The sequence below is a fragment of the Lontra canadensis genome, unplaced genomic scaffold, assembly GCF_010015895.1.
Source record: "Lontra canadensis isolate GAN:19392208 unplaced genomic scaffold, GSC_riverotter_1.0 scaffold3, whole genome shotgun sequence".
Lineage (NCBI taxonomy): Eukaryota > Metazoa > Chordata > Mammalia > Carnivora > Mustelidae > Lontra > Lontra canadensis.
Genome location: NW_022630997.1, coordinates 46,455,138 through 46,483,050, shown reverse-complemented (window position 1 = coordinate 46,483,050; position 27,913 = coordinate 46,455,138). Strand labels below are relative to the sequence as shown.

The window sequence follows — 27,913 nt, the reverse complement described above, 5'->3', positions numbered from 1 at the left end:
CTTTGAAAAGCATACCTAATGTAAGGTTCATTTAAATACTGGTCTTCTAGAAATCTGAGCTGCTACTCCTGTATCCTAAGTATGTGGGACCACCTGGGTGGCTCAATAGGTTAAGCACCTGCCTTCAGCTCAGGTGCTGATCAGGGTCCTGGGATGGAGCCCAGCTTCAGCTGCCCGATCAGCAGGGAGTCTGCTTCTTCCTCTACCTCCCCCCATCCCACCCTCTCCCCAGCTTAAGTGCATAGGCACTCTCTCTCTCTCTCTCTCTTCAAAAAGAAAAGAAAGAAAAGAAAACAACAACAACAAAAAACTTTAGTGTGTGGCTTTGAAGATGTTTCAGTCTTAAAGGTTATTAGGAGTTAGAGAAAGCAGTATAGACGGTTGGTTATACCTCCCCTCAAGTTAAGTTCTTACTTGCTGTGTAATGTGAATTAAGGAATTTTATCTCTTTAAGCCTTAGTTTTTTCAATGAAATAATGTAGTTAGACTCAGTTTTCTCTGATGTTCTTTTTTAGTTCTATAATTGTGATTTTTAAGAGAAAAGAGATCTTGTTTTGTAATATTCGAAAGAACCTAATACTTGAGTTATCACAAAATTAAATACATCTCATGCAACTTAATAATCATGATTCTTTGTGAGAAAAACAAATAGATTTAAGAGACAAAAACAAGTTCTGAAGAAGTAGGACTATAACACAGGGTTTCTTAGTTTCTGACCTGCCATTCTTTCAATAGAATCTAGTTGTATGTACTTTGCCCTAAATAATAAGAGAATGGGAATGCCTCTCCTGCCTCCCAGTTTCTCTGCTAATAATGTCTGATTATTTTCTCCATCAAAGCTCACCATCACCTACCTAAGCCCTAAGCTGAGAGACCGTCAAATCACTAAGTATAGGATTTAGAGCAGATGGTCACAACCAATATAGGTTACCAATGTATTCTGTGTTCAAACAAGTACAGACCTTCATAGCGTAGTATCAGTTGGATATTTTGAGTTAATCTTAGCTCTCTGGTCACTTTAATTAACCCTCATATTTAGCTGAGAAGAGCTGTGGCTTTATTTATGAATTCATTTTACAGAACACTGCACACAGACCTCCAATGTTTGCTTAGTTTGCCGAGGGCAGTGTTGTATGGCTTCATGAGTGTCCCATGCAGTGAAAATGCTTGTCAGTGGGGCTTTAAAAAGTGGACTTCTCACTGATACGGATATTCAGTACACCTAACACTCAGAACCTGATTTTATTTTATTTTATTGAGACACACATGGATCTCACTGGTAATAGATTGTTTTTAATTTTAGAATTATATGCATTATATAGGATGGACCACTTTACTAAATATTGAGCAATCGAGCTCAACGGAAAACGTTGATGCTTTTTGAAAATTATATTCAGGGTATTCAAGGGGGAGAGGTGTAATTTGTAATTGATATGCAAGGAACTTTAAGAAATGTAGACTACCCTTGTGTGCACTGCTGACAGGAATGTAGAATGGTATAGCCACTCCAGAAAGTTTGGTGGTTAGCACCAAGGCTGTGTAACAAGCATTCCTGAACCCAGTGGCTCCAAGAAGTCCTAGCCACTGATGCTGGCCCGTTCCAAGCAGCTCCTGGCCTAGGATCCAGCAGTAAGGCCCCCTCCCTGGTGGGTGACTGCTTTTCTGTCTTCCTTAAATATTTAAACAGAATTATCATATGATCCAGCAGTTCTTCTCCTAGGTATATATTCAAAAGAATTGAAAGCAGGGACTCCAATAGATACTTCTACCCATGTTCACGGTAGTATTGCTCACGATAGATAGAAGGTGGGAACAACCCAAATGTACATCAACAGAAGAGATAAACAGGTTTGGTGTATATACACATAGTGAAATACTATTGAGCCTTCAATAGGATGAAATTCTAATACATCCTACAACATGGATGAAGCTTGAAAACATTATGCAAAGTGAAATAAGCCAGACACGGAAGGACAGATATCATGTGATACCACTTAGATGCTAGAATAGGTGAATTTAGTGCTCGCTTCGGCAGCACATATACTAGAATAGGTGAATTTATAACGACAAAAAGCAAAATAAAAAGTAGCAGGGACTGAGAGAAGGCGGATGAGTTACGGTTGAATGGGTAGAGTTTATGTTTGGGATAATGAAAAGATGCTGGAAATTGCGAGTGGGATTAGTTTCACAACATTATGAATGGGGGCACCTGGGTGGCTCAGTCGCTAAGCGTTTGCCTTCAGCTCAGGTCATGATCCCGGGGTCCCAGGATCGAACCCCCCTTCGGGCTCCCTGCTCAGTGGGAAGCCTGCTTCTCCCTCTCCCTCTCCCCTAGCTTGTGTTCCCTCTCTCGTTGTGTCTCTCTCTGTCATGTAAATAAATAAAAATCTGGAAAAAAGAAAAAAATTGTGAATGTACTTAATGCTGTTAAACTGTACACTTAAAAATGGTTAAAGTGGAAGATTTTATGTTACGTATATTTTATCGCATGTGAACACACGGACACACACATGTGCACACACATGCTCACACACGGACCTCAAAGAAAAAGAAGCGTAGGGTCATTTCTAAGTCTTGCTGTATTAAGTCCTGTTTTTCTAGTTTTTTCATGGCTTTGCTTCATTCGCCACAGAGAGCTCAGTATCCTCGATGTTGGCCTGATGGACATGTTTAGGTCAGAATCCACTGGTTTTGCTACAAGGAAGCTTGCTTTATATATTTGTTGAAAATTTTGAGAGTGGGTAGGTGAGGGAGACGTAGTTTAATGTGGGAAAACAGTGCATGTTGGACTTAACCATGCTAACAAGGAAAGCGTGCCTTTGTGGCAAACCGAAAGGCTAGGAATCCCGAGTGATGAAACACAGGCCTTCCGGCCCTCACTCTGTTCCTGATTTCTGGTTGTGGGAATCTGTTCTGAATCCAACTGCAAGTGGAAAACCCATCTTTGGCTGGGCAGCCAGGGCGGCCCTCCTGCCAATCCCCTAAATGTGTTGTTGAAACTTTGGCCCTGTGAGGATAGAGCTGAGGCTGTCTTCCCAAGATCTGTGCAGCTGTCAAGGTGGCGGTGATGGGACTGTGACCGCCTCTACACCACATTTTGGCAGTGACCTTGAGACCTGCCAGCTCACAGCAGCTGTCCTGGTTCTTTCTCTCCTGCCACGGTTGCCTGGTTAGGGGGCTAAGGGGAGGGAGCTAAACTCCGCTGGCTCTGGCATTCTCTGGGGACTGGCAAGTTCCAACTTCAGTGCCCAGCTCTCTCAGTGCCTACCACCCACTGGGTGCGGTGGCAGTCCAGGTGCGTGAGTGTGGGTGGCTGCTAGTGTCACCTCTGGCTCAGCTCCCAGTCTCCGGGAAGTGGGTGGCCCGGGTGGCCCCAGTGGCCCCGGTGGTCCTGTCTGACCATCAGCCGGGTGAGCAGATAGGCTCTGGGGGTGTGGGGGTAAGCAGGGACCTGCTTGGCAGCTCCAGGGAGAGATGCTCAGTGACAGTTGATGATCTCCGGAGACTGAGGAGCCATAGGTGCCCCTTATGTCCCAAAGGTATGAGCCCATCTTCTGGACCAGAGGGGTATCTTTAGGAAATGAAGGTCACCAGAGATGTCTAGAGCGAGAGAGAAATCTTTTCTCTCCAGCCACTGAGAGTGGCAAGTGTATTTTGAAAACTCCTCCCCCTCTCCTTGTCCTCATCCTGTCCTTTTCCTTTCAAGTGGCTTCATTAGTATTTTTTAATCCGCCTTTGTCATTGGACATTTATTGACAGAAATCAAATTGCTGTGTTTCTGGGCAAAGCGCCTGCTGCAAAGAGGTGTGGTTCCCGGGGAATGAGACACGCAGCCCAACAGCTGAGCCTACACTGTCCTCACATAACCTCCCTGCCTTAAATATCGCCAATATTTAGCCTTGCCTTATAAAGTAAAAATGCACAATACCTTCCAGAGTTTCAGCAAGCCCAAATGCCCCCCTCAGCTCAGTTATGTCTCCTGTACGTTGGAGGCAGAGCCGCGTACCCCTCCCCCCGCGCAGACCTGCCCTCGGAGCCGCCAAGAGGTTACTAATCAGGGAGCCTCCGCCATCGATCCGATGGTGGAGACCTGGGGGATTTGTGTGCATTGTTTTTGCTGAAGCCTCCTGTGATTTCGGCGCGACCAGATCCTCTGCAGCGCACTCCATGTCGCAGCTTGTGGCTGCCTGTGTCCTGTGGTGAGAGCGGAGCCGCACAGGAGATCCTTTGTCTAGGAAGGCTAGCAGAGAAGATCACTTTGGAGTTGCTAAGCTCTGCATTGCCATTGGCTGCACTCTTTGTGGGGCTGTTTTTGCAAAAGGCATGCCCAGCACGTCTACAGTGCTGGCAGGCCAGGGCTGCCTTTAAACACCATGATAATAATACCAAAAAGCAGTTTGCAGAACTGTTCCACTGTAGAGGCTTCCTCTGCAGAAGCAAGCAAGATGGCTACCTCGTGGGCTTCGCTGTGAAGAATGCAGAGGCTAATTAAGACAGACTTTAAGGGGAAAAAAGGGTATTTCCCTACTTCATCTTTATGCAGGGCTTTTTTTCAGTGACTTTTAAAGTATACATTTTACATAAGCTCTTTAGGTTCTGTCTAGCAAACATGTTGATGATTTTAAATGGTCTAAGTAGTTTTATAGAGAAATAGCCAAAAATTTTGGGGGGGTGGGAGCTAATTTTTTTTTCTTAAACGGAGGCTCATTTTGCAATTTGATTTTTTTTAGGTTATAAAAGAAAACAAGAGGCCCCAGAGGGAAAAGAAGCCCAAAGTTTTAAAGGTAATCAGTTATTGATTAAATCATATTTAATTTTTTGCCATTTCATATAGTATTTTTCTGTCACTTAGGAGTAAATTTGGAGTACAGTGGATGTGAATTCTCCCGGATTTTCAGTAGATAAATGAATTTTCACTCAACTGAAGTGTTTCTGTCTCTCTCCCTCTCTCTCTTTGATGTGCTGTATGGTGTACATATTAGCATCCTTTATTTTCAACTCCACACAAGTCTGCAAAAGGAAAAGTTTATATGCAAAGTGTTGTGAATAAAATTTGTTTTTCTTTGTAGATCCTTTTGTAGCATCTGCCTTTGTGGTGTTGCACCAGTGTGTAAACTTAAGCTCTTAAGGAGACACTATTTGAAGTTGACAGCTATGATCCATTGTGATTTTAATAGACCTTCCATTAGATACTATTTTAAAATGTGTGGTTTTGCTTTCCAAAGAGAAAGGTCCTTAGAGCTTTTAGTTCAACTTAAAATATGTAAGCCATCGAGATAAGCCAAATTATCATTGCCTGATCCCAGATTCTCATTGTATCATTTTTAATTTTGGCATTCATAGAGCTGTAGAAATATGCATGTTTTCTTTATTTTCAGTAGTTTGCCTAATGAGTATTTAGCAGTAACCTAATTCAGTTGTAAGCTAACAGTCTGTGATATGAGCTTTGTACAGTATTTAGAAGGGTTAATTTAAAAGCATATGGCACTACTCAAAGTTCAAGGCTAGCTTTAGTTTAGCAAATGGGTGCTTATGTGTTAAAGGTTTCAAGTGGCATATTGCTGTTATAAATGTAAGCAACCTGAGCAAGTAACCTTTTTAATTAAAAAAAAAAAAAACCTTAAGCAATAAAACTGATCTTTAAAATTATATCGTGTATATATAATTAACAACATTTTCACCTAATCTTAGCTTTTCTTTTGCAAATAAAGTTTTAGCACTCAAAGAGGAACAACATGTTGAACTATGGATGTGGCAAATTTTTATGTCATTTGCTTCCCCCGTTGTGTACCTTGAAAATGTTATTGACATGGAGAACCAAACCTTGCATTGCTTTCAAATTTGTCTTACCACCTTGAGTTTCTGTTTCCTGTGTGTACGCGGCCGTTGCCATGTACATTTTCATCAACCAACAAGTATTTGTTTAATATTTACCGCACAGCCATCAGTGTTCTAGGCACTGTGAAATGAATGAAATTGCTTGGCACAAATTCTCATTGGGCCTGGACAAATAGAATACTGGTTATTTTCAAGGTAAATTAACCCCTGCTGTTTTTCTTCTGGATATTGATCCACTCGCCCCCTTTTACTTCCTTCCCCTCCTCCAACTGTCGAACTATATCATTAAAAGCCCTGCTTGTATTTCTTAATCTCTTCTCACACTTTCTGTGTTGGGTGTATCCATCTCAGGTGTTTTGTCTTCAGATTTTCAAGTGAGAAGTCATTTTAGTGCTGCTGTTAAAATGGCTCTCAAATTTGCAGGGGTTAGGGTGGGGGCATAGAGAAAGAGTTCAATTGCATGGACAGACTGATCTAGAAGAAGCTTGGTAGCTAAATCATCATCTGCCTTTGCTAGGAAGTGAAATTGGGTTTTGGGGGATACTACTTAATTCTATGTTTATTTTGTTAGTCTGTGGGTGTCCTGTCACCTGAAATAAATTTCAGAAGTAAATATACCGTGTGTTGCTTTTTTGAATTTTGGCAGTGGACTCTGACTTATTTTAAAATAAAGTGCCTGTGAGTGGCTGAATTTCATGTGCCACAGCAATGGAACTGAACTGTTGCTCACTTTCCTCTATAGTTGTCAATTGTTATACAGGAGTAGGGAAATGCCCTAAAAGGAAAAAAATAATATTTTTTTCCTCTGATGTTGGCATTTTAAAGTGTTTTCTTTAATTTTCTATTGGCTATAATATATTTCATTCACCAGAGAAAGCTTTGTCACTTTGTTCCACAGTAGAAACGCTAAAATACTTTCAGATTTTAGTTTGATATGTGTAAAATAGGTAGAATATTGTACAACCCTGAAGGAGATGTTATGAAAACTAAATTCATATTTTGGGAGGGAGGGCAGGGGAAGAGTACAACTTTCAGCTTAAGGTTTCATGGGTGAGGACTTAGCGTTCAGCTGGGTGCTACCTGGGGGAGCAGTAATGGGAGGCTACAGGTACAACTTGGTCTCCTTTCATAATTCTCTCTTTGCCTTAGGCTTTGTGCCAGAGATCTAGTCCACTTCCTTTGACTCTGGCCTCTTAGATCTTCAGATCTGGGTCCCTTGCTCTTTGTCAGGGTGGATACTGCAGGTATCCTAAGCAAAGATTTTATCTGCATTTTCTGTGAAGAAGTAGTTGGACAGGTGAAGAGTCTGATTAAGGAAATTGGGTGCAGAAGCCTGTCCCATTCTACTGTGAACCTGCTAACTAAATATTGAATCCAGTTGCGGGGCTAAAATTGCCTGCTATGTCTCATACCTCTCACTTTTAAGCACTCTGTTATCTATATCAATAACCTGTATTCATTTTATTATAGTTCAAAATGTAAAAGTGTGGATAGTGACTTCAAATCCCTGACTAGAGAGAGAATTCTCCTCTAGCTGAAATGACAGTTTCTGTTCAAAGTGCTCAAACTGCCAGAATGGGTATCAAATGATAGGGGTAGGAGGTAAGCGAAGCACAAATTCCTGTCCCTCCTGGTCTGGAGGACCAGGTTCCTGCTCAAGTCCTATTTATTATCAACTAGAGTTATTTTATATATACGTGGCAGCTTATTGGCTGGGCTGTAATTGTCTCTGACTTCTTAAGTAAGGTAAAAGTGGAAATAATTTCAGGTTTTGATTTATAAAATTGGACTTGTGAGTGGCATGATTTTGGAACTCCACTTGGCAGAAACATTTATGTAAATATAATCTCTACGTGGTGTGTCAGGGTAAGAGGATATATTCCCTTAAGAGAATGTCAATTTTAAGGTAATACACTTTCGTTAGGTCATCAGTCATTGTCCCTGGAAAAAAATCAGATTGCATGGTCATTTGGGGGTATCGAGGGGAATTTAATAAAGGAATTGTTTAAAAGACATGGGTAGGGGTAAGGGCGAAATGAGGGATGGCAAAGCATCCCAAGACTAGTGACTGCAGAGCTTTCTCACCATTCTCAGACCTGAAGGGGCCAAGGAATGGGAGCAGAAACCCAGATAGAAACAGTAGTTGGAACTGAAGAGATGGAGGAGGGGTTTTTATTGCAGCCTTTGATACTAGGGTGTTTCTACAGAGAAAGTTTTGGGGGTTGGGGGATGCAAATAAATATCCTGCCCTCCAGTTTTCTGCTGCTTTCATTCGTGGATCTGATCAGAAGCCAAAAGGGACCAGTCGGCCAGTCAGTTGAGTGTGGACCAAGAGGGGCAGACAGGACATATTCAGCATCACTAGCGACTACAGGGACAGGATAGGATGATGGGTTCAAAAATGGTACCAGAACCATTATTACAATAGGGTAACATTAGACGAGCCTGGGTGAAGTGTATGTAAGAAACCCAATACTGTGTTTGCAACTTACCTGTAAATCTAAAATCATTTAAAAAAATATTTTATTTATTGGGGTGCCTGGGTGGCTCAGTCATTAGGCATCTTCCTTTGGCTCAGGTCATGATCCCAGGGTCCTGGGATTGAGCCCCGAATTGGGCACCCGGCTAAGTGGAAAGCCTGCTTCTCCCTCTCCAACTCCCTCTGCTTGTGTTCCCTCTCTCGCTGTGTCTCTCTCTGTCAAATGAATAAAATAAAGTCTTTAAAAAAACGATTTTATTTATTTATTTAACAGAGAAAGCAAGAGAGCATAAGCAGGGGAATTAGTAGAGGAAAAGGGAGAAGCACGCTCCCCGCCCAGTAGGGAGCCCAATGAGGGAGTCGATCCCAGGACCCTGGGATCAACACCAAGCCAAAAGCAGACGCTTAACCATCTGAGCCATCCAGGCGCCCCTAAAATCATTTCAAAATAAAAAGTGTGGGCATCTGTGAGCGGGAACCATATTTATACATTCTATAATTAGAGACACTCTTTCGAGGGCAGTAAGGGAATATTTTCTAGCTATTAGGTTATAAAATATAATCAGAGTCGCAATTGGAAGAACTGAGTGAACAAATATAAAGAAATGGCAGTAGATATTAAACCAGGAAACGGTCTACAGATGATTTAGAAAAGAAAGAAATGAAAGCTAAGTGATCTTCCCGCTAGCTTCTACACTGGCAGCCCAGCTCTTCACTGTTTCCTTCCTTCCTTGATGATGCTGATAAAGGAGAGAACAAGTACTGCTGGCAGCTGATGGGAGACATAGACATACCTAAATAGATTTTTAAAATATTTTATTCATTTATTTTTCAGAGGAAGAAAGATAGCACAAGCAGGGGGAGTGGCAGGCAGAAGGAGAAGCGGGCTCCCTGCTGAGGAGTTTGATCCTAGAACCCTGGGATTATGAAAAGCAGAAGGCGGTTGCTTAAGCAACTGAGCCATCCCTACTTAAATATTTTTTGAAAACTGTTATAAAAGGAGAATCAAATCATAAATCATATTCATATATGGTCTTGATTTGCATGACATAGTGACATTCAAAATATTTAGTACCATCATTGCCTGGCACATAGTAAATGCTCAGTAAGCTCAGTTTCCTCAACAACACTGAATAATTTCTCCTTTTTTTTAGCCATATGCTAAATGCTGTGGCTACAATGGTGTATAAGACCAAAATGATTTCTGCTCTCATGGAGATTAACTTTGCTTAGGAAAAGCAGGCAAAAATTAAAGACAAATGAATAAATTACAAATTGTGGCATATGCTTTAAAGGAAACAAAAAAAATTTCCAAGCTGGGGAAGTTTACCTCATATATTTGTGAGCTGTTCCCTTCATTTTTAAATTCTTATGCATTCTGGCGCTGATTTAAAAGTACCAAATTAGATACAATTGAGTTATCTTGTTTATTTTTAAAACCCATTAAGCTAAGAGAAGTGGAAGTTTGAACAGTTACTAAACATTTTTCTCTGCACACTTATCTAGAACATTGTTTCAGTTAGTAAAAAATCATTGGTAAATGATAAACTTTTCTTAACTGTAGTTATAATGTAACATTCTGTGATATAGTAACATGTTGCAAATTTAAGGGCCTGATCAAATACTAAGCTTGACCATTGTTCAGGCCAAAAAGCAAGACATTTTTATAGTCTTTCACAGTCAAATGCAGTGAATCCCAGACTTCTGAGTATAATGGGCTCATAGGGAAAAATTCAGAGTGGGTGGTGAGAGTATCCAGAAAGCAAGACCAGCTTTAAAAAAACAAAACAAAAAACAAAAAACAAAAAACAAACAAACAAAAAAGGCATATACATTCAAAGAAGATAATCTCAGAATATAGGACAGTTATAGAAATTTAGTTATTTAGTTTTATGATTCAACATATGGTCCTTATTTTCCTCATTATGTCATAAACTGGCAAAAATTGTCAAAGATGTGTGCTCATGCATCAGTGTTTAGTCACATGATCAAAGGCACACATGGGGTTTCTGGTTTGCATACCCAGAAACTGTAATATAGCACTTTGCCTAGAGATGATCAGACTGATTTCAGGGCTAGGTTCTCACTAAGCCAGCTCACACACAGTCAAATCATTCATTTATTATTGGAGCGCGTACATTTCCAGTGACTCAAGACCCATGTTCATTCTGTAATTTCTAGGAATGATCCCAGAGAATCTGTGAATAAAAGCCAACTGGGGTGAATGGGCGTGAGGAAAATTTCATTCAAGCTACCCCAAAAAAAAAAAAAAAAAAAAAAAATCTGTTGAATTCTTCCTAGCTAAGAAAAGAATATATACCTTGTGTCTTAAATACTTATGCTCATTTGAAACTTGTTTGTGTTTTCATAGTGCTGGACTAGAATTTTTTTTTTTTTTTTAGAATGTATTTTTAAGAGTCCGAAAAAACGCTCAAAATAAATGTTAATAAATTTTTGTTGAAACCTTACTAGTATTTTAATTCATTTTCAGGTTTAATTAATGTAATAATTGAATGTCTTTCAGTGTCCAAAATGTTATAAAATAATATATTTTTTAAAGATTTTATTTATTTATTAGACAGAGATCACAAGTAGGCAGAGAGACAGGCAGAGAGAGAGAGGGGGAAGCAGGCTCCCCACCGAGCAGAGAGCCCGATGTGGGGCTCGATCCCAGGACCCTGGGATCATGACCTGAGCCGAAGGCAGAGGCTTTAACCCGCTGAGCCACCCAGGCGCCCCTAAAAGTAATATTTTTAAAGATCTGATCACAAAATTTACCCACCACAGAGCTGATGCAAGAGAATGAAGATGATAGAATCTTTCTTTTAACCTGTTGTGATGCTCTGTTGTTTTAAATACTAACTCTTTGAGTCCTTTTTGAACTAATAGCAGGACTTTCTGCATGTGACAGGTTTTAAGGTAGGAGATGCTATAGTTTTATCATGTATGTTTAAAATTTACTGATGTCATATGAGTTTGATTAGAGCACATGTTCTTTTCATGGTTCTAAGGATCCATATGTTAAACAGTAAACTTATCATAGAACTTACTTATTTTAAAGAACTAAATTATTTATTTTAAGTATTATATGGAATATGTGCTTAATTTTAAATATAGTACACACGTAAACATACCTACATAAGACAGGATTACTATAGAGTTAAATTAATTATTTAATACAAGTAAAGTGTTTAGGACAGCTTGGTATATAATAATTTCTCAATTAGTGTATTATATCTAAAGGTCTTATATGTGTTACTAAAAATATTAAGTGAACCTTTCAGAAAATGTGTATTTTCTTAGCAGTACATTCACTTAATTACTTTATCTGAAAATTATAAACCTATATTCCAGAAAGCCTTTTCTTTCCTTTAAAAATTCCACTTAGCTTTTTGTAATGAGGAATATTAGAAATAAGAACTCAAACCTTGGGGCACCTGGGTGGCTCACTTGTTAAGCATCTGCCTTCAGCTCAGGTCATGATCCCAGGGGTCCTGGGATCAAGCCCCACATCAGGCTCTCTGCTCGGTGGGAAGCCTGCTTCTTCCTCTCCCACTCCCCCTGCTTGTGTTCCCTCTCTTGCTCACTGTATCTCTCTCTGTCAAATAATAAATAAAATTAAAAAAAAAAAAAGAACTCAAACCTTGAAAGTCCTAAATTTCTCTTTCCCCTTTTATTTTTAAATATTTTATAGGGATGCCTGGGTTGCCCTGTTGGTCGGGCGCCTGATTCTTGATTTTGACTCAGGTCATGATGTCAAGGTCATGAGAAAAGCCCAAATTGAGCTCTGTGGTGGGCATAGAGTCTGCTTAAGATTCTCTGTCTGTCTGTCTCTCTCTCTATGTATGTCTCACAATTAATGGTTGGTTTGAATTGTAGAACTCAGATACAAAGACAAAGGTAAGATGGACATGAACACATCCATCCAAAACAGAATACAAGTTTTAGGGATGTTTTCAGGTAATGTATCTTAAGCTTGTTTTCTTCCAGATAAGAATCACTTAATAAAGTTCTCCCTAAATTATCAAAAAAATTATCTTAAGGGGCGCCTGGGTGGCTCAGTCGTTAAGCGTCTGCCTTCAGCTCTGATCATGGTCCCAGGGTCCTGGGATCAAGCCCCACATCCGGCTCCCTACTCAGCGGGAAGCCTGCTAGACTCTTCTACTCCCCACCCTCTATCCAGCCCTCACCCCACTGCCGCCGCTTGTATTCCTTCTCTTGCTGTCCCTCTCTCTTTCTCTCTCTGTCAAATAAATAAATAAAATCTTTAAAAAAAATTATCTTAAATATCTGAAGGCATTTTTTTCTATCTTAGAAATGTTTTCACTTAATACTTTACATACTCCGGGCGCCTGGGTGGCTCAGTAGGTTAAAGCCTCTGCCTTCGGCTCAGGTCATGATCCCAGATCGAGCCCCGCATCGGGCTCTCTGCTCCGCAGGGAGCCTGCTTCCTCCTCTCTCTGCCTGCCTCTCTGCCTACTTGTGATCTCTGTCTGCCAAATAAATAAATAAAATCTTAAAAAAAAAAAATCTTATATACTCATTTCACTTAAAAAATTATCTGATAACTTTATTTCAATTTTTGAAATAAGCTTAAGGTTTAGACAAAACTTCCTACTGAAAAAAATAGGGAAACTATATCTGAAATTTTCTGAGCACTTAAATTATGATCCTATAAATATCTGATGTTGTTAATTACTTTTCATTTTTTTTTTAATTTTGAACTTTATATCTCCTATTGTATCAGCAGTACCCAAAGGAAGGTGGATGACCCTTAATGTCACATAGTCCTGGGTTAAGCCGTGTTTCATCTATTTACTATATTACCTAAGGAAGTTTAAGTAAAGTCTGAGACCTGTTTTCCATATCTGTAAAAGAGGAACAGTAACTAATCTACAGTGTTGTTGAATACTTGGATAATTTTTAATTTACTTAATTTATCTCATATATAGTGTATATTTAATAAATGATAGCTTATACCATCATTATTGTTTTTGTTGTGATTGTTAATATAAAATCCTTTGTAGAATATTAATGTGTTTAGATTTTGAGTTCTCACTTCTTTTAAAAGATTTTATTTATTATTTGAGAGAGAGCAAGAGAGTAGGAACGGGGGGAGAGGGAGAAGCAGGCTCCCCACTGAGCGGGGAGCACATGGGGGGCTCAGTTCTAGGACCCTGGGATCTTGACCTGGGCTGAAGGCAGACGCTTTACTGTCTGAGCAACCCAGGTGTCCCAAGTTCTCATTCTTCTTCTTCTTCTTCTTCTTTTTTTTTTTTAAGATTTTTATTTATTTATTTGAGAGAAGAGAGAGAGCACACAAGCAGGGGCAGCTGCCGGTAGAGGGAGAAGCAGGCTCCCTACTGAGCAGGGAGCCCTAAACAGGGCTCTATCCCAGGATCCCGAGATCATGACCTGAGCCCAAGGCACGTGCTTAACTGACTGAGCCACCCAGGGACCCCCTCATTTTTTAAACAAGATTGTAAACCTTTTAGTTCAGAGCAGCAGTCACTTTGTGTTCTGCATGGTGTCTTGGGCTTATAATTCAATAAATGTTAGTTAAGTGAATGATTAAATTAATACATATCATGGCTTGACTACAGTTAGTTGGGTCGGAACTGTAGAAATTACTATGCTGACATGTTGGTGTACAAGAGAAACTGTTTTCTGAAAGCATCTGGCCAGGCCTGAGTAGTCTGTGAAATGAATTGCTATGGAACTCAGGATATATATCTAATAAATTTAAACTAGTTGGATTAATTTTTCTCTAATTTTTACTTGAAAAAGCTAAATTTACAGAGACATTGAAAGAATAATACATTAAACTTCTGTATTCCTTTATATACTTTTTTTTTCTGGACCATGTGACATTTTACCTGTAACTACTTCAGCACGTCTCTTCTGAGAAAAGATTATTCTATGTAACCATGATACAGTTATTACACTAAACAAGTTTAATATTGACTCAGTCTAACCTAAAATACTGTCCATTGAAAAATCTTTTCAGTTGTCCTCCCAACCCCCTAAAAATCCTTTGCAGCTGTTTTCCTCCTGACTTGGCATCCAGTCTTAGATCACATCTTACATTGGGTTCTGTCTCTCTGATTACCTGGCTTTTCTACCATTTTGTGCGTGTGTATTTTTCTTGACTGAAGAGTTTGAATACTTCTTGTCTTTTCTGACATTCTTTTTTTTTTTTTTTAAGATTTTATTTATTTGTTCATTATTTGACAAGAGAGGGAGAGGGAGAGAGCGAGCAAGCACAAGGAGGCAGAGCGGCAGAAGGAGGAGAAGCAGGCTCTCTACTGAGTAGGGAACCCCAGCATTGGGCTCAGTCCCAGGACCCTGGATCAAGACAAGAGCTGAAGGCAGACGCTTAACGGACTGAGCAACCCAGGCGCCCCTCTTTACTTACATTCTTATAAAATCTTTCAGTTTGACAGTCAAGAAGTCTGGGTAACTGGCAGTAAATTTCAGATTTTGGGTAGATTGTCCAGTTCACATTTAGCTGTTGGAGACTGTCCAGTGATTCCTGGATTGGATCCTAAATTTCTAATTAGAGGAGGTAAGCAGATTGAAAAAAAAATTAGTGTAAATTCAGATTAAATTGCTCTTTTGCATCTACACCTGGTGGTAGCAGGGAATGGATGAGAAAGGGATAGCTTAGTTATTGGTTCACTAAAATAAAGAAATAAAAAAGTGAAATAGGAGTATTTATAGGGCCATGGGGAAGGACTTACAAATGCATTATTGGCTTGAGGTAAAGGTTTTGATGAACCTTATAAAAATCTGAAGTTTATTTGACTCAGATAAATAGAAGGTATTTCAAAATGTTAATTTTATTGCTCCACCCATGAAATCTAGTTTACTTAATGGCTGGTGTAAAATCACCGCACTGCAGGTTAGAACATTTCATCAGAAATGTACTCCAGCTGTCCGGGGTTTATTTAAAGCCTCTGATATTTGATCTCTTCACTAAAACAAGTTAGGACCATCAGAAAGCTGAGTTACCTGGGCCACATTGCCTAAGATCCCATATGCATTGGGACACATGATACAGTTATAGGGGACCTGACGTCAGCTCAGTATAATTTCTAACAAAAATGGACTGTGAGGATTAATTTATGGGCTGCCATGGTCAGAAAGAAAAAGACAATATAAATAATGTTTTCCAACTTGACTTTTCATTCAGAATACTCAGACTTGTATGGCAAGCAGTGTAAGGTGCTCAACTTTGAAATGAGAAAGCATCCAGTCTACCCCCTACTTTTTTGTGAACTTCATTAAAATGTAAAAAAAAGTTTTTTGATATATTTTTGAACAACAGAAAAGCTATGAGTAGTACAGAGTAGTCCCGTATACCCCTCAGCGAGTTTTCCCAAATGTTAACATTTTATCTTGTTTGCTTTCTCTCTCTCCACATAGATAGATCCCCGTGAATTCTTTAGTGTAACTTTCAAATGTGATGTCTCTTTATTCTAAATACTAAAATATGCATTTCTTTCGAACAGGGACCTCTTCTTACATAGTTATGTTACAAAGGTCAAAGTCAGTAAATTAACGTTGATATAATAACTAGCATTAACTAATTTACTGATCAGATCACCATTGTCCTTAATAATGTGATATCAAAAGATAATCTCAGATCCTACATTGCATTCAGTAGTTCTCTCTCTTTTTTTTTTAAAGATTTTATTTATTTATTTGACAGAGATCACAAGTAGGCAGAGGCAGGCAGAGAAAGAAAGGAGGAAGCAGGCTCCCTGCTGATCATGACCTGAGCTGAAGGCTAGAGGCTTTAACCCACTGAGCCACCCAGGCGCCCCAGTTCTCTCTTTTTAAAATTAAAGGTATTGTTTTATTATGCATAGCTTTATGATTACTTATATACATATATACATACATACACATATATACATATGTATATATAGTATACATAGTCATATATATATGTCACTCCCCAAGGTGACACAAGTTGAAATTCAGAATTTTATATCTATTAAAGAAATTGAAACTCCTAAAAATCCTTTCCTCAAAAAAGTAGAGTTTGTATAATTTTATTAGTGAATTTTTCTAAATAGATCAAAAGCAAAATAGCATTTTTTATAAGCATTTTTCTTGAGAAAGGAACACTAATACTTATAAGAAGTCAGCGTAGTTTTTACTCCATAACAAGAATATTACAGAAAGGAAAATTACAAGTTAATCTCTTTCTGTATCTGAACATGCATGCATACATGCATACAGCCTAAACAAAGTATTTTAGATAAATTCTAGCAATATATAAAGAGGATAATATATTGTGACCAAGTGGGTCCTAGTGTAGTAATGCAAGGTTGGTTTAGTATTCAAAGCAATCATTGCATCTTACCTCATTAAAAGAATAAAGGAGATAACGTGGGGTGCCTGGGTGGCTCAGTCTTTGCTCAGGTCATGATCCCAAGGTTCTGGGATTGAGCCCCGCATCAAACTCCCTGCTCAGCTGGCAGCCTACGTCTCCCTCCCCACATTCCTTCCCGCGTTCTGCCCTCACTATCTCTCTCTCTCTCTGTCAAATAAATAAATAAAATCTTTAAAAAATAAAAAATAAAGGGGAGAACTCAAATGCTCATCCCAGTAGATGAAGGGGAAGCATCTGATAGATTTCAGCCCACATTTAAAACTGTTCAAAAATACAGAAAATTTTGGGTAGAATGGAACTGTGCTTAATTTGATATATTTTGTTTAAAAACATTTAGAGCAGCCATTTTTTGTAATGGTTATATATTAAATTTTATCCTGAGACTGGGGAAAATTAAAAGGCTGTCTCCCAAGACTAAGTGTATTCAATACTATATTTGAGTTATAAGCCATTGCAATAAGCTAAGAGACAAAAAATCGAGACCGTATAAAGGAATAAATAAAACTGATGAATATGACATAATATATATAGAAAATCCAAAAGAATCTACAGATTCTATTAAAAAAAACAAACAAGTAGTTTAATCAAAATTTTTTAAAACTGAAGCAATTAAGTTATTTTTTAAAATTTTTATTTATGTATTTATTTTTAAAGATTGTATTTATTTCTTTGAGAGAGAAAGAGTGAGAAAGCATGAGAGGGGGGAAGGTCAGAGGGAGAAGCCCAGGGAGCCTGCAGCAGCACTCGATCCTAGGACTCCAGGCTCATGACCTGAGCAGAATGTAGTGGCTTAACCAATTGAGCCACCCAGGCACCCTGTTTTTTGTTGTTGTTTTGTTTTGTTTTTTAGGTTAGCATATTTTATCTTGAAAAATTTTTAATTAATTAATTAATTAATTTTAAAGAAGATTTTATTTATTTATTTGACAGATCACAAATAGGCAGAGAGGCGGGGGCCGGGGGGAGCAGGCTCCCCGCTGAGCAGAGAGCTGATGCGGCGCTCGATCCCAGGACCCTGGGACCACGACCTGAGCCAAAGGCAGAGGCTTTAACCCACTGAGCCACCCAGGCGCCCTGAAAAATTTTTAATTTAAATTAATTAACATATGATGTATTAGTTTCAGAGGTAGAGCACAGTGATTCATCGGTCTTATGTAACACCCGGTGCTTATTAAATTGCGTGTCCTCTTTAATGTCCATCACCCAGTTACTCCATCTGCCTACCCCCTCCCCTCCAGCAACCCTCAGTTTATTTCCTGTGATTAAGAAGAATTTCTTATGGTTTGTCTCCCTCTCTGATTTCATAATTTCCTTTTTTCCTCTCTTCATCTATATGATCCTCTGTTTTGTTTCTTAAATTCCGCTTAAGAGTGAGATCATATAATTGTCTTTCTCTGAGTTCTCTCTTTAATCTTTCCAGTCTGATGTTTTCAAAGAATGCAGGTCAGTTATTTTTGTAGATTGTCACTTAATTTGGGTTTATTCAATGTTTACTCATGATTAGATTCAGGTTATGTATTTTTAACAAGAATGCCGCAGAAGTGAGTTTGTGTTCTTCTCAGTGGATCTTACCTGGAGGCACATGATACCAGTTTGTTCCATTGCTATGATCTTAACATTGATCAGTTAATTAAGGTGGTATCTGCTAGGTTATAATTTATTCTTATCTTTTGTAATTTATTATAGTGAGGTACTCTAGGACTGTGTAAGTATTCTGTTTCTTCTCATTGATCTTTAGAGCCATTCATGATTCTTGTCTGAATGAAATATTATTATAATGTACTCAATTTTTAATCTAAACATTCTGTTTTTTATTTGATTATCTTTAAAGCTCCTTGACTTTTGGAGGGGGGCATAAAAAAGTTGATCTTAAAAACTTTTAAGTTCTAAAGATTAAATGAATAAAACATTTTAGTAGTAATGAAAAATGCCTTTGGCTGTATTTAATGCACATTGTAGGCAAATGGTTAATTTTGGTTAAGAATGTTGGATTCAGGCTACTGTGTGGTAAAAATGTGGGTAGAGTATCTGGGATGTTGAGAAAAAGCAGATATCAGGATGATGAGGCTAACTAGGCAAAGAATTCCAAGGGAATGTGACAGTAGACCTCATTCCTTCTTTATCTTGCCCTTTCCATGTCTTATCTTCCACACAAACACACAATCTTACCAAGAACTTAATACAAAAGAAAGAAGCCCAACTCAGAAACTCACAGAGACAAAGTAAAATAGGAGATAATCAACCAGTGATAACCTACTGTCTCAATCAAGGACCCAATAGCTTAAAGAAAAAAGAATTGTTTATGAACCAGATAAGAAACCAATTACATTAGAGATTTCTTCAGAATATATACAAGAAACAACACTCACAAAATCACCTCTGGTGGAGTTAATAAGTTATAATAATCACAAAAGTATGCCATAATCCTTTATACAGTTAGTGATCTGATGGAAACATCAAAGTGTAGTCAAAATTATGTTAAAAAATAAAATGCAAAGACCAGTATGATTTTTAAAATCCAGTAAACTCATTTAAAAATAGTTTGAAATTCCCCAAAAAAGAACGAACTGGAAAGAAATTCAAACAGAAATGTGAAAAATCAGTTGCCTTATACTCACTGTCCAGCCCTTCTTTTTAGCCTCTTTACTATCACATGGAGAGGTACGTACTCTTAATAGTTTTGTGGGTATTTTCCAGATATATATATATTTACAGTTCCATATATGTCATATATATATACAGATGTATATATACAGATGTATCAGCTCATTTTTTAATACTGGTATTTTTTTTGAAATATATTTGATATACATTGAAATACTTAAATTTTATATGTGCTATTGAACCAGTTATGATGAATACATAGACACCAATCATATCTGTCACCACAGCAAGTTCTCCTATGATTCTTTGTTATATTACTCTCCCTCCACCCCAGCAACTACTGATCTGTTTTCTGTCATCATAGGTTAGTTTCTATTACATATGAAATTATATAGAATAAATTGGCTTCTTTCACTCAGTACTCGTTAGGTAGATTTGAACATCCTTAGTTTTTTGTTTTTGTTTTTTATTTTTATTTGTATTTATTTATTTTTTAAAGATTTTATTTATTTATTTGACAGAGATTTACAAGTAGGCGGACAGGCAGAGAGTGGGGAGGAAGCATGTTCCCTGCTGAGCAGAGAGCCCGATGTGGGGCTCCATCCCAGGACCCTGAGACCATGACCCAAGCTGAAGGCAGAGGCTTTAACCCACTGAGCCACCCAGGCACCCCTGTTTTTTATTTTTAAAACAGCTTCATTGAGATAAAATTCATACACCACACAATTCACTCATTGAAAGTGTACAATTCAGTGGGTTTTAGTATATTTACAGTTGTACAAGGACTACCATAGTCAGTTTTAGAAGATTTTAATTATCCCAGAGAGTAACCCGGTTCCCCTTAGCTGACACCTCCCCACCTTTCCATCCTCTCCAGCCGTGAGCAACCGGTAACTTACCCTCTATCTCAGTGGGTTTGCCTGTTCTAGACATTTCGTATAAATATAATCATGCAATGCACAGTACTATATGACTGGTTTCTTTCATTAGGCATAATATTTTCAAGGTTTATCCTTGTAGCATGTATCAGTACTTAATTCCTTCCTTCCTTCCTTCCTGAATAATATTGCATTGTCTGTACATGGCACACTTTATTTATCCAGTCACCATTTGGTGGCCATTTTGGGACGTTTCCACTTTTTGGCTATTATGAGTAACGATGCTGTGGTCATTCATATGTAAGTTTTCATGTGGGGCATATGTTTTCATTTCTCTCGGGGATAGACCTAAAGGTAGAACTGCTGAGTTGTATGTTAACATTATGATTAACTTTTAGAAAAATTGCCAAACATTGCTAAAACAGCTGCCCCATTTTACGTTCTCACTAGAATTGTATGAGAGATCCAAGTTTTTTACATTTTGGCTGACACTCATTATTCTACGTCTTTTTTATTTTAGCCCTCCCAGTGGGTAGGCGAATTGGTGTCTCACATGGTTAATGATAGTAAGCATCTCTTTATGTGCTTATTAGGGATTTGTGTGTCTTCCTTGGAGAACTATCTCTTCATGTTCTAGTGAGTTATTTGACTTGTAATTGTATGTGTGTATTCTATATTCAAAAACCTTATCAGGTTGTATGATTTGAAAATATTTTACCTCAATCAATAGGTTATCTTTTTCTTGATGTGTCTTTTGAAGCACAATAGTACTTTTATTTTTTAAAGATTTAATCTATTTATTTGAGAGAGAGAAAGAGAAAGAGAGAGAGAGCACAAATGGTGGGAGGGGCAGAGGGAAAGGGAGAAGCTGACTCTTCATGGAGCGGGGAGCCCAATGCAGGGGCCCCCTCCCACCATTTGTGCTAATACCAGGACCCTGGGATCATGACTTGAGCCAAAGGTAGTGGCCTAACCAACTGAGCCACCCAGGCACCCCAAAGCACAACAGTTCTTAATTTTGACAATGTTTAGTTTATCTGTTTTTTGTTGTTGTTGCTTGTGCTTTTGTTGTCATATCTAAGGAACCATTGCCTAATTCAAGTTTACAAATATACACAAGTTTTCTTCAAAGAGATTCTTAGTTTAGTTTTTACTTTAAAATCTTTGATTCATTTTAAGTTGATTTTTATATATGTTGTGATGCAGGGTCCCACTTAATTCCTTTGTAAATGGATGTCCAGTTGTCTCAACACCATTTATTGAAAAGATTATTTTCCCATTGAATTGCCTTGGAAGTCATCACATTTGTTAGTTTCATTCATGCTGTTGTGTGTATCAGTACTTTGTTCCTTTTTATTGCTGAATAGTATTCCTTTGTAAGAATATACCACACTTTATTTATTCTCTCATTGATGGACATTTTGATTATTTCCAGTTTGGGGCTTTAACGAGTAATGCTATTATGAACGTTCTTACATAAGATTTTTTTTGGTGAACTTGTGTTTTCATTTCTCTAAGGGAGTTGAATTACTGAGTCATAGGGCAGGTGTATGTTTAGTATTTTAAAAATCTGCCAAATGATTTTCTGAAGTGAATGTGTCATTTTATACTCACACTGTGATTATGAGAATTCTTAGTTGTTTCACATCTTACCCAACATTTGGTTTGGCACCTTTAAAATTTAGTCATACTAATGATAGCTGCATTCTTATGTTACCCATCATAAGGCTCTATAATAACTATATTTTTGAACACTATTCTGTACGTTACCTAAAAATAGTAACATTATTAAATTACATTAATATTTTGGGAAAAACCTATCATCTAGGAGAATTAATTCACTCCTAGTTTTTCATCATTATAGTTATTATTAAAATAAGCATACTTGGCTAAACACAGATTTTTTTTTTTAAGATTTTATTTATTTATTTGGCAGACAGAGATCACAAGTAGGCAGAGAGGCAGGCAGAGAGAGAGAGGAGGAAGCAGGCTCCCCGTGGAGCAGAGAGCCTGATGTGGGGCTCGATCCCAGGACCCTGGGATCATGACCTGAGCTGAAGGCAGAGGCTTTAACCCACTGAGCCACCCAGGCGCCCCTAAACACAGATTTTTAAAGGTATATGATCCAGGGCGCTTGGGTGGCTCAGTCGCTTAAGAGGCTGCCTTAGGCTCAGGTCATGATCCCAGGGTCCTGGGATCGAGCCCTGCATTGGGCTCTCTGCTCAGTGGAGAGCCTGCCCCTCTCTATCCCTCTGCCTGCTGCTCTGCTTACTTGTGCTCTCTCTCTCTCTGTCAAATAAATAAATAAAATCTTTAAAAAAATAAATAAAGGTATATGATCCATGGACCTATCATATAATATTGAAGATGTCATAACAAGATGAAGAGAAATAGTAAAAATGCAGTGCAAAATAAAAAAAGCGCACTGCAGTGGCTTTTTACAAATTATTACTATTCTAAGCACTGGTGGTGAACTTTGGTAATTCTGGTGGTGAACTTTGGTAATTCTTCTATAGAAGAAGCAGGACCTATCTTGCATTTTTGTCATTTGCCTTTAATCTTTGGATTAAAGCATTGATAGAACATCCAAAAGAGGAATTGAAGTTCAGGATGTTTGATGATAGTGTACAAAATTTTGCTCATAGTTGGTCCAAAAGTGTTCACAATCTACTTAAGATAGATGGCATCCCATAATAATGACAGTACTTGGAAATAAGAGCACCTAAATAATATCAGTGATGTTTATGGTGGCATGGAGAATGAAGGAGTTGTCTGGAAGTTTAAAATAAACAAAAAAACTTCCTAAGTGGTCAACATCACAAAAGAAATATAAACATCCAAAAAATAGTTTTTCAATGATCAGTCTCTAAAATTGTTTGAAAATGTGCATTAAGGGGCACCTGGGTGGCTCAATCGGTTAGGTGTCTGCCTTCGACTCGGGTCATGATCCCAGAGTCCTGGGATCAAGCCCCGCGTCGGGCTCCCTGCTCAGGGGGGAGCCTGCTTCTCCCTCTGCTTGCTGCTCCCCTTGCTTGTGTTCTTTCTCTCAAATAAATAAATACAAAATCCTTAAAAAAAAAAAAAGAAAGAAAATGTGCATTAAGATTCTGTTTTTGTTTTTCTCTATATGTGAATTTGGAAAGGGAAAAGGATGAGATTAGCAAATATGAGAATTAGAATTAAAATGGGACACTTAGCACTCTGGAAAAAATAAATTGGTACTATCTTTCTGGAGAGCAGTCTGGCTTAGAGTCTTGAAAATATGCGTGCTGGGGCGCCTGGCTGGCTCAGTCGGTTAAGTGTCCATCCCAGGGTCCTGGGATAGAGCCCTACATCAGGCTCCCTACTTAGTGGGGAGCCTGCTTCTTCCTCCCCTCTGCCGCTCCCCCTGCTTGTGCTCTCTCGCTCTCGCGCTGTCAAATGAATAAATAAAATCTTTAAAAAAAAATATGCATACCTACATCAGTCTTAAAAATGAGAGAATTATCTATATATTTTTTAATGATTTTATATATTTATTTGAGATAGAGAGAGAGCAAGAGCAGGGGAAGAGACAGAGGGAGAAGCAGGCTCCCTGCTGAGCAGGGAGCCTGAATGGCGCAACTCAATCACCCCAGCATCATGACCTGTTCCAAAGGCAGACATTGAGCTACCCAGGCACCCCTGTGTCTACATTTTTTAATTGAATAAAAAAGGTTACAATATGACATGGTATAGATTTCACTTTTGTTTTAAAAATACAGTGCATCAAATATAATATACATGAGAAGGGATCTGGGAGACTACATATTAGTTTCCCTTGAGCAAATGATTTGTAGTCTTTCTTATAATTTTCCTTGTCTGCCAGTTTTCGTTTTGTTTTGTTCTTTTTTTCCCCCTATATGAGAATGTAATAAAATCAAAGAAATTTTAATTAAAATAAAAAATGCAAGAGACCTTACCATTGTGATTAAAGAGCACCAACTACCACTCTGAACACTGCGAAAACCATTCCTTCTGTGTAAATGTTCTGTAAAGCTGTGAGGGCAGAAAAGTCTTGGGGAGAGACTTTAATTTATAAGAGACTCTAATTTATAAGAATATTGCAAAATAGTACAATATCTTTACCCAACATTCCCAGATGTTTAAGTTTTTATTTTAATTCCATTATAGTTAACATACAGTGTTATCATAGATTCAGGTGTACAATATAATGATAGTGATTCTACAGATCTATTCATAACCAAGTCCTTATGACATTATATGTTCTTTTTAATCCGCATCACTTATTCCCACCCCGCTGCCCCCACTTACCTCCCTTCTGGTAACCATCAGTTTGTTCTCTATAATTAAGAGAGTTTCTTATTCGTCTCTTTATCTCCCCCCCCCTTTGTTCATTTGTTTTCTTAAATTCCACATATGAGTGAAATTGTATGGTATTTGTCTTTCTCTGACTGACTTCACATAGCATTATACACTCTAGCTCCATCCATGATGCAAATGGCAAGATTTCATACTTTTATATGGCTGAGTAATATTCCATTGTACATAAGTTTATAACATCCTCTTTACCCCTTCATCAGTAGATGGACACTTGTGCTGCTTCCATAATTTGCCTTTTGTAAATAATGCTGCTATAAACATAGGGATGCATGTATCCCTTTGAATTAGGGGTTTTGTATTTTTTGGGTAAATACCCACTAGTGCAATTGCTGGGTTATAAGGTAGTTTTATTTTTAACTCACTGTTCTCCACAGTACCAGTTTGCCTTCCCACCAACCGTGCCTTTTCCCCGCATCCTGACCAACACCTGTTGTTTCTCATATTGTTGATTTTAACCATTCTGAGGGAGGTGAGTTGGTATCTCATTGAGGTTTTGATTTGCATTTCCCTGATGATGACCATCCCCAAAAGTTAATGTCTTAACATACTATGGATTGAAATTAAGACATTAACATTGACACAATTTTGTTTACTATTCTAAAGACCTAATTCAAATTTGTTCAGTTTTCTCCACTAATGTCCTTTTGGGAGGGGAGGGGGCTCAGGGTTCAATCTAAGATCTCTTACCACATTTAATAGTCATGTTTCCTTAGTCTCCAAATTGTAGTAGTTCTCAGTGCTTAAGTCTGTCATGGCACTGGGACTTTTGAAGAATCCTGTTTGGTTATTTTGTAGAATGACCCCCATGTTAGGTTGTGTGGTGCTCTCTCATAATTAAATTTAGGATATGCATTTTTGGCAAGAATCCACAGAAGCAATGTGTCTTTCTCAGTGTATAATATCAGGTCTCATGTCTGAATTAACTGATCTCTTGGCTTATGTGTCTGCCTGGATTCTTCTCTATAAAGTTACTGTTTCCTTTTGTAGTTAAAAGGTAGCTTATAGGGAGATACTTGGACACTATGCAAATATCCTGTCTCCCATCACATTTTTACCCACTAATTTTACTTTATTTATATTTCTAGAGGTGGGTGAGAGGCAGAGGGAGAGAAGTAGGCTCATGCCCAGTTTGAAGCTGATATGAGGCTCAGTCTCACAACCCTGAGATCATGACCTGAGCCAAAATCGAGAGTTGGACACAACAGACTAAGCCACCCAGGTGCCCCTACCTACCTGCTAATTTTAGTATTCATATATAATTCTTGTTTCAAACAATGATTAATATGGTACTTACCAAATGGTCATGTTCTACCATTCCTCTCCATCTATTAATAGGAATTGTACTGTAAGAAAACACTTTTCTTTTTTCTCCCTTACCTCCCTTATCTTTTTTCCCTTTTCTCCCACTTATGTATTCATTCAATTATTTATTCTATCAGTATGGACTCAGAGCTATTTATTTTATTCTGTGGGCTATGGTCCATCCCTAATCATTCAGTGAAGGGTTAAGGAAGACATGCCATGTCAGGTTCCAAGCATAAAAATAAGACTGATTAGTGTAGGATAGAAAGAAACAGCGTATTTAACTGTTTAGAGGTAGTTTGTTTAAAAAAAAAAAAAAATAGAGGTAGTTTGTTACTGCTTTGGATACTTAAGCAAAGGTGGATGAATCACTTAATAAAGGTAATGCAGAGATTGGGCCTGGCATAAGGAGGTGGATTCCATGTCCTTGAAGGTCTGTTCTAACCTTGAGATCCTCTCATCTGCTTAAGCAGAAAACACAGATGGTCACTTCATAGCTTACTTAACTACTAAGCTTGTGTAGTAAGGGTTTTATAGCAGAGTGTGTTTAGCCTCTGGTATATCTGTTGTGTAAATTGTAAAACCCAGCCAGCACCCCGGCAAAGGGTAAGGTGTGTGGAACCTCAGTGTGTATACTCTAAAAATGCCAGACCTGACAGTTTCCATCACTTTCATGTGGTGGGTTCTTACTTCTTAGAACTAAACATAATGATGTGTAAGTTTATCTCCAGGTGGCTTTTTCTTGGATGTGTAAAGGAAATAATTGCATTTATTTGCTGGTGTCATTGTGTTGTTTTATGATTTGCTGCCTGTTGTTCTTCACATTGTTTCAACTCTTCTTCCTTAGAATCTTAGCCTTGGTTTACACCCCCAACCATTTTCATTTTTTCAAATGAGTTTTAGACTTGTCTTTGTTTCCATGGTTTCTGAAATATTTCCATGAAATAATAAAATCGTTTTAACAAACTTATTTTATTTTTTGTTCTTATATTTATTTTACACTAAAAAAATACTGAATTTTATTTAAAAATTTTTCAAATTTATTTTTCCCCCACTTTTATTGAGATATACTTGACATAAAAGTTTAAGGTAAATACAGTAAACAAAGGATCCTTGCCAGGGGTGAGCAGTACTTGGCTAGTAGAGATGTAAGTTTATAGTACAACATGCTTTTTTTTTTTTTTTTAAGATTTTATTTATTTATTTGACAGACAGAGATCCCAAGTAGGCAGAGAGGGGGGTGGGAAGCAGGCTCCCTGCTAAGCAGAGAGTTTAATGCAGGGCTCGATCCCAGGACCCTGGGATCATGACCTGAGCCGAAGGCAGAGGCTTTAACCCACTGAGCCACCCAGGCACTCCTATAACATGCTTATTTGATAGACATATGTATTGTAAAATGATAACCACATTTTGGTGTTCATTTAGAATGTTATTGAAATTTTCTTCCCTTGTAGTAACTAGTAGCATTGGTCATAAATTTTACTAGTGGCCCAAACTTTACTGTTTTCTGTGTTTTTCAATTAGTTGTTAGAGTTAGCAGGTCTTAGATGTTATTTTAATCTCCACTAGCCAAGTACTGCTCACCCCTGGCAGGGATCCTCTGTTTACCCTATTGAATCCAGCTTTTAGTCCTACTGATTGCTCTTCCCAAGCTCATTTGTTTGAATCAGTTTTGCAAATACAATACTAAGAGGCCTGGTAGGAGTTGCCTCATTATTAATGTCCAAATGTGTAACAACATCTGGCGAGGCTTCTTCATGCCTGGAGCCCCATGTTCTCAAAAGCCCTCTTAGCTCACAAGGCTGTCATCTCAGTTGTTCCTAAAGCATCCAAATGGTTCTAAGAACAGGCCACAAAAGTTTTCCTGGCAGCTTTCCAGGCAGGTACAGAAGAGAGGTATTTTAGGGTCAGACTGTAACTTTGGAATTCATAAAAGAGGTGAGAGGGGCGCCTGGGTGGCTCAGTGGGTTAAAGCCTCTGCCTTCGGCTCAGGTCATGATCTCAGGGTCCTGGGATCAAGCCCCACATCAGGCTTTCTGCTCAGCAGGG

General features: G+C 38.3%; 1 protein-coding gene across 5 annotated transcripts in view; it reads left to right on the top strand.

The window, feature by feature from the left end:
* Nucleotides 1–27,913, top strand: part of TET1 (tet methylcytosine dioxygenase 1) — a 133,356-nt gene that overhangs the window by 30,498 nt on the left and 74,945 nt on the right. For 4 of the 5 annotated variants that reach the window (XM_032841667.1, XM_032841657.1, XM_032841648.1 and 1 more), the window contains exon 1: nucleotides 5,607–6,033. In XM_032841667.1, the coding sequence (XP_032697558.1) occupies nucleotides 5,971–6,033 (63 nt within the window). In that variant the 5' untranslated portion in view covers nucleotides 5,607–5,970. Of the gene's footprint in view, nucleotides 1–4,730; nucleotides 4,785–5,606; nucleotides 6,034–27,913 lie in introns of those variants that run through there. The other variant, XM_032841677.1, reaches the window with a different exon arrangement.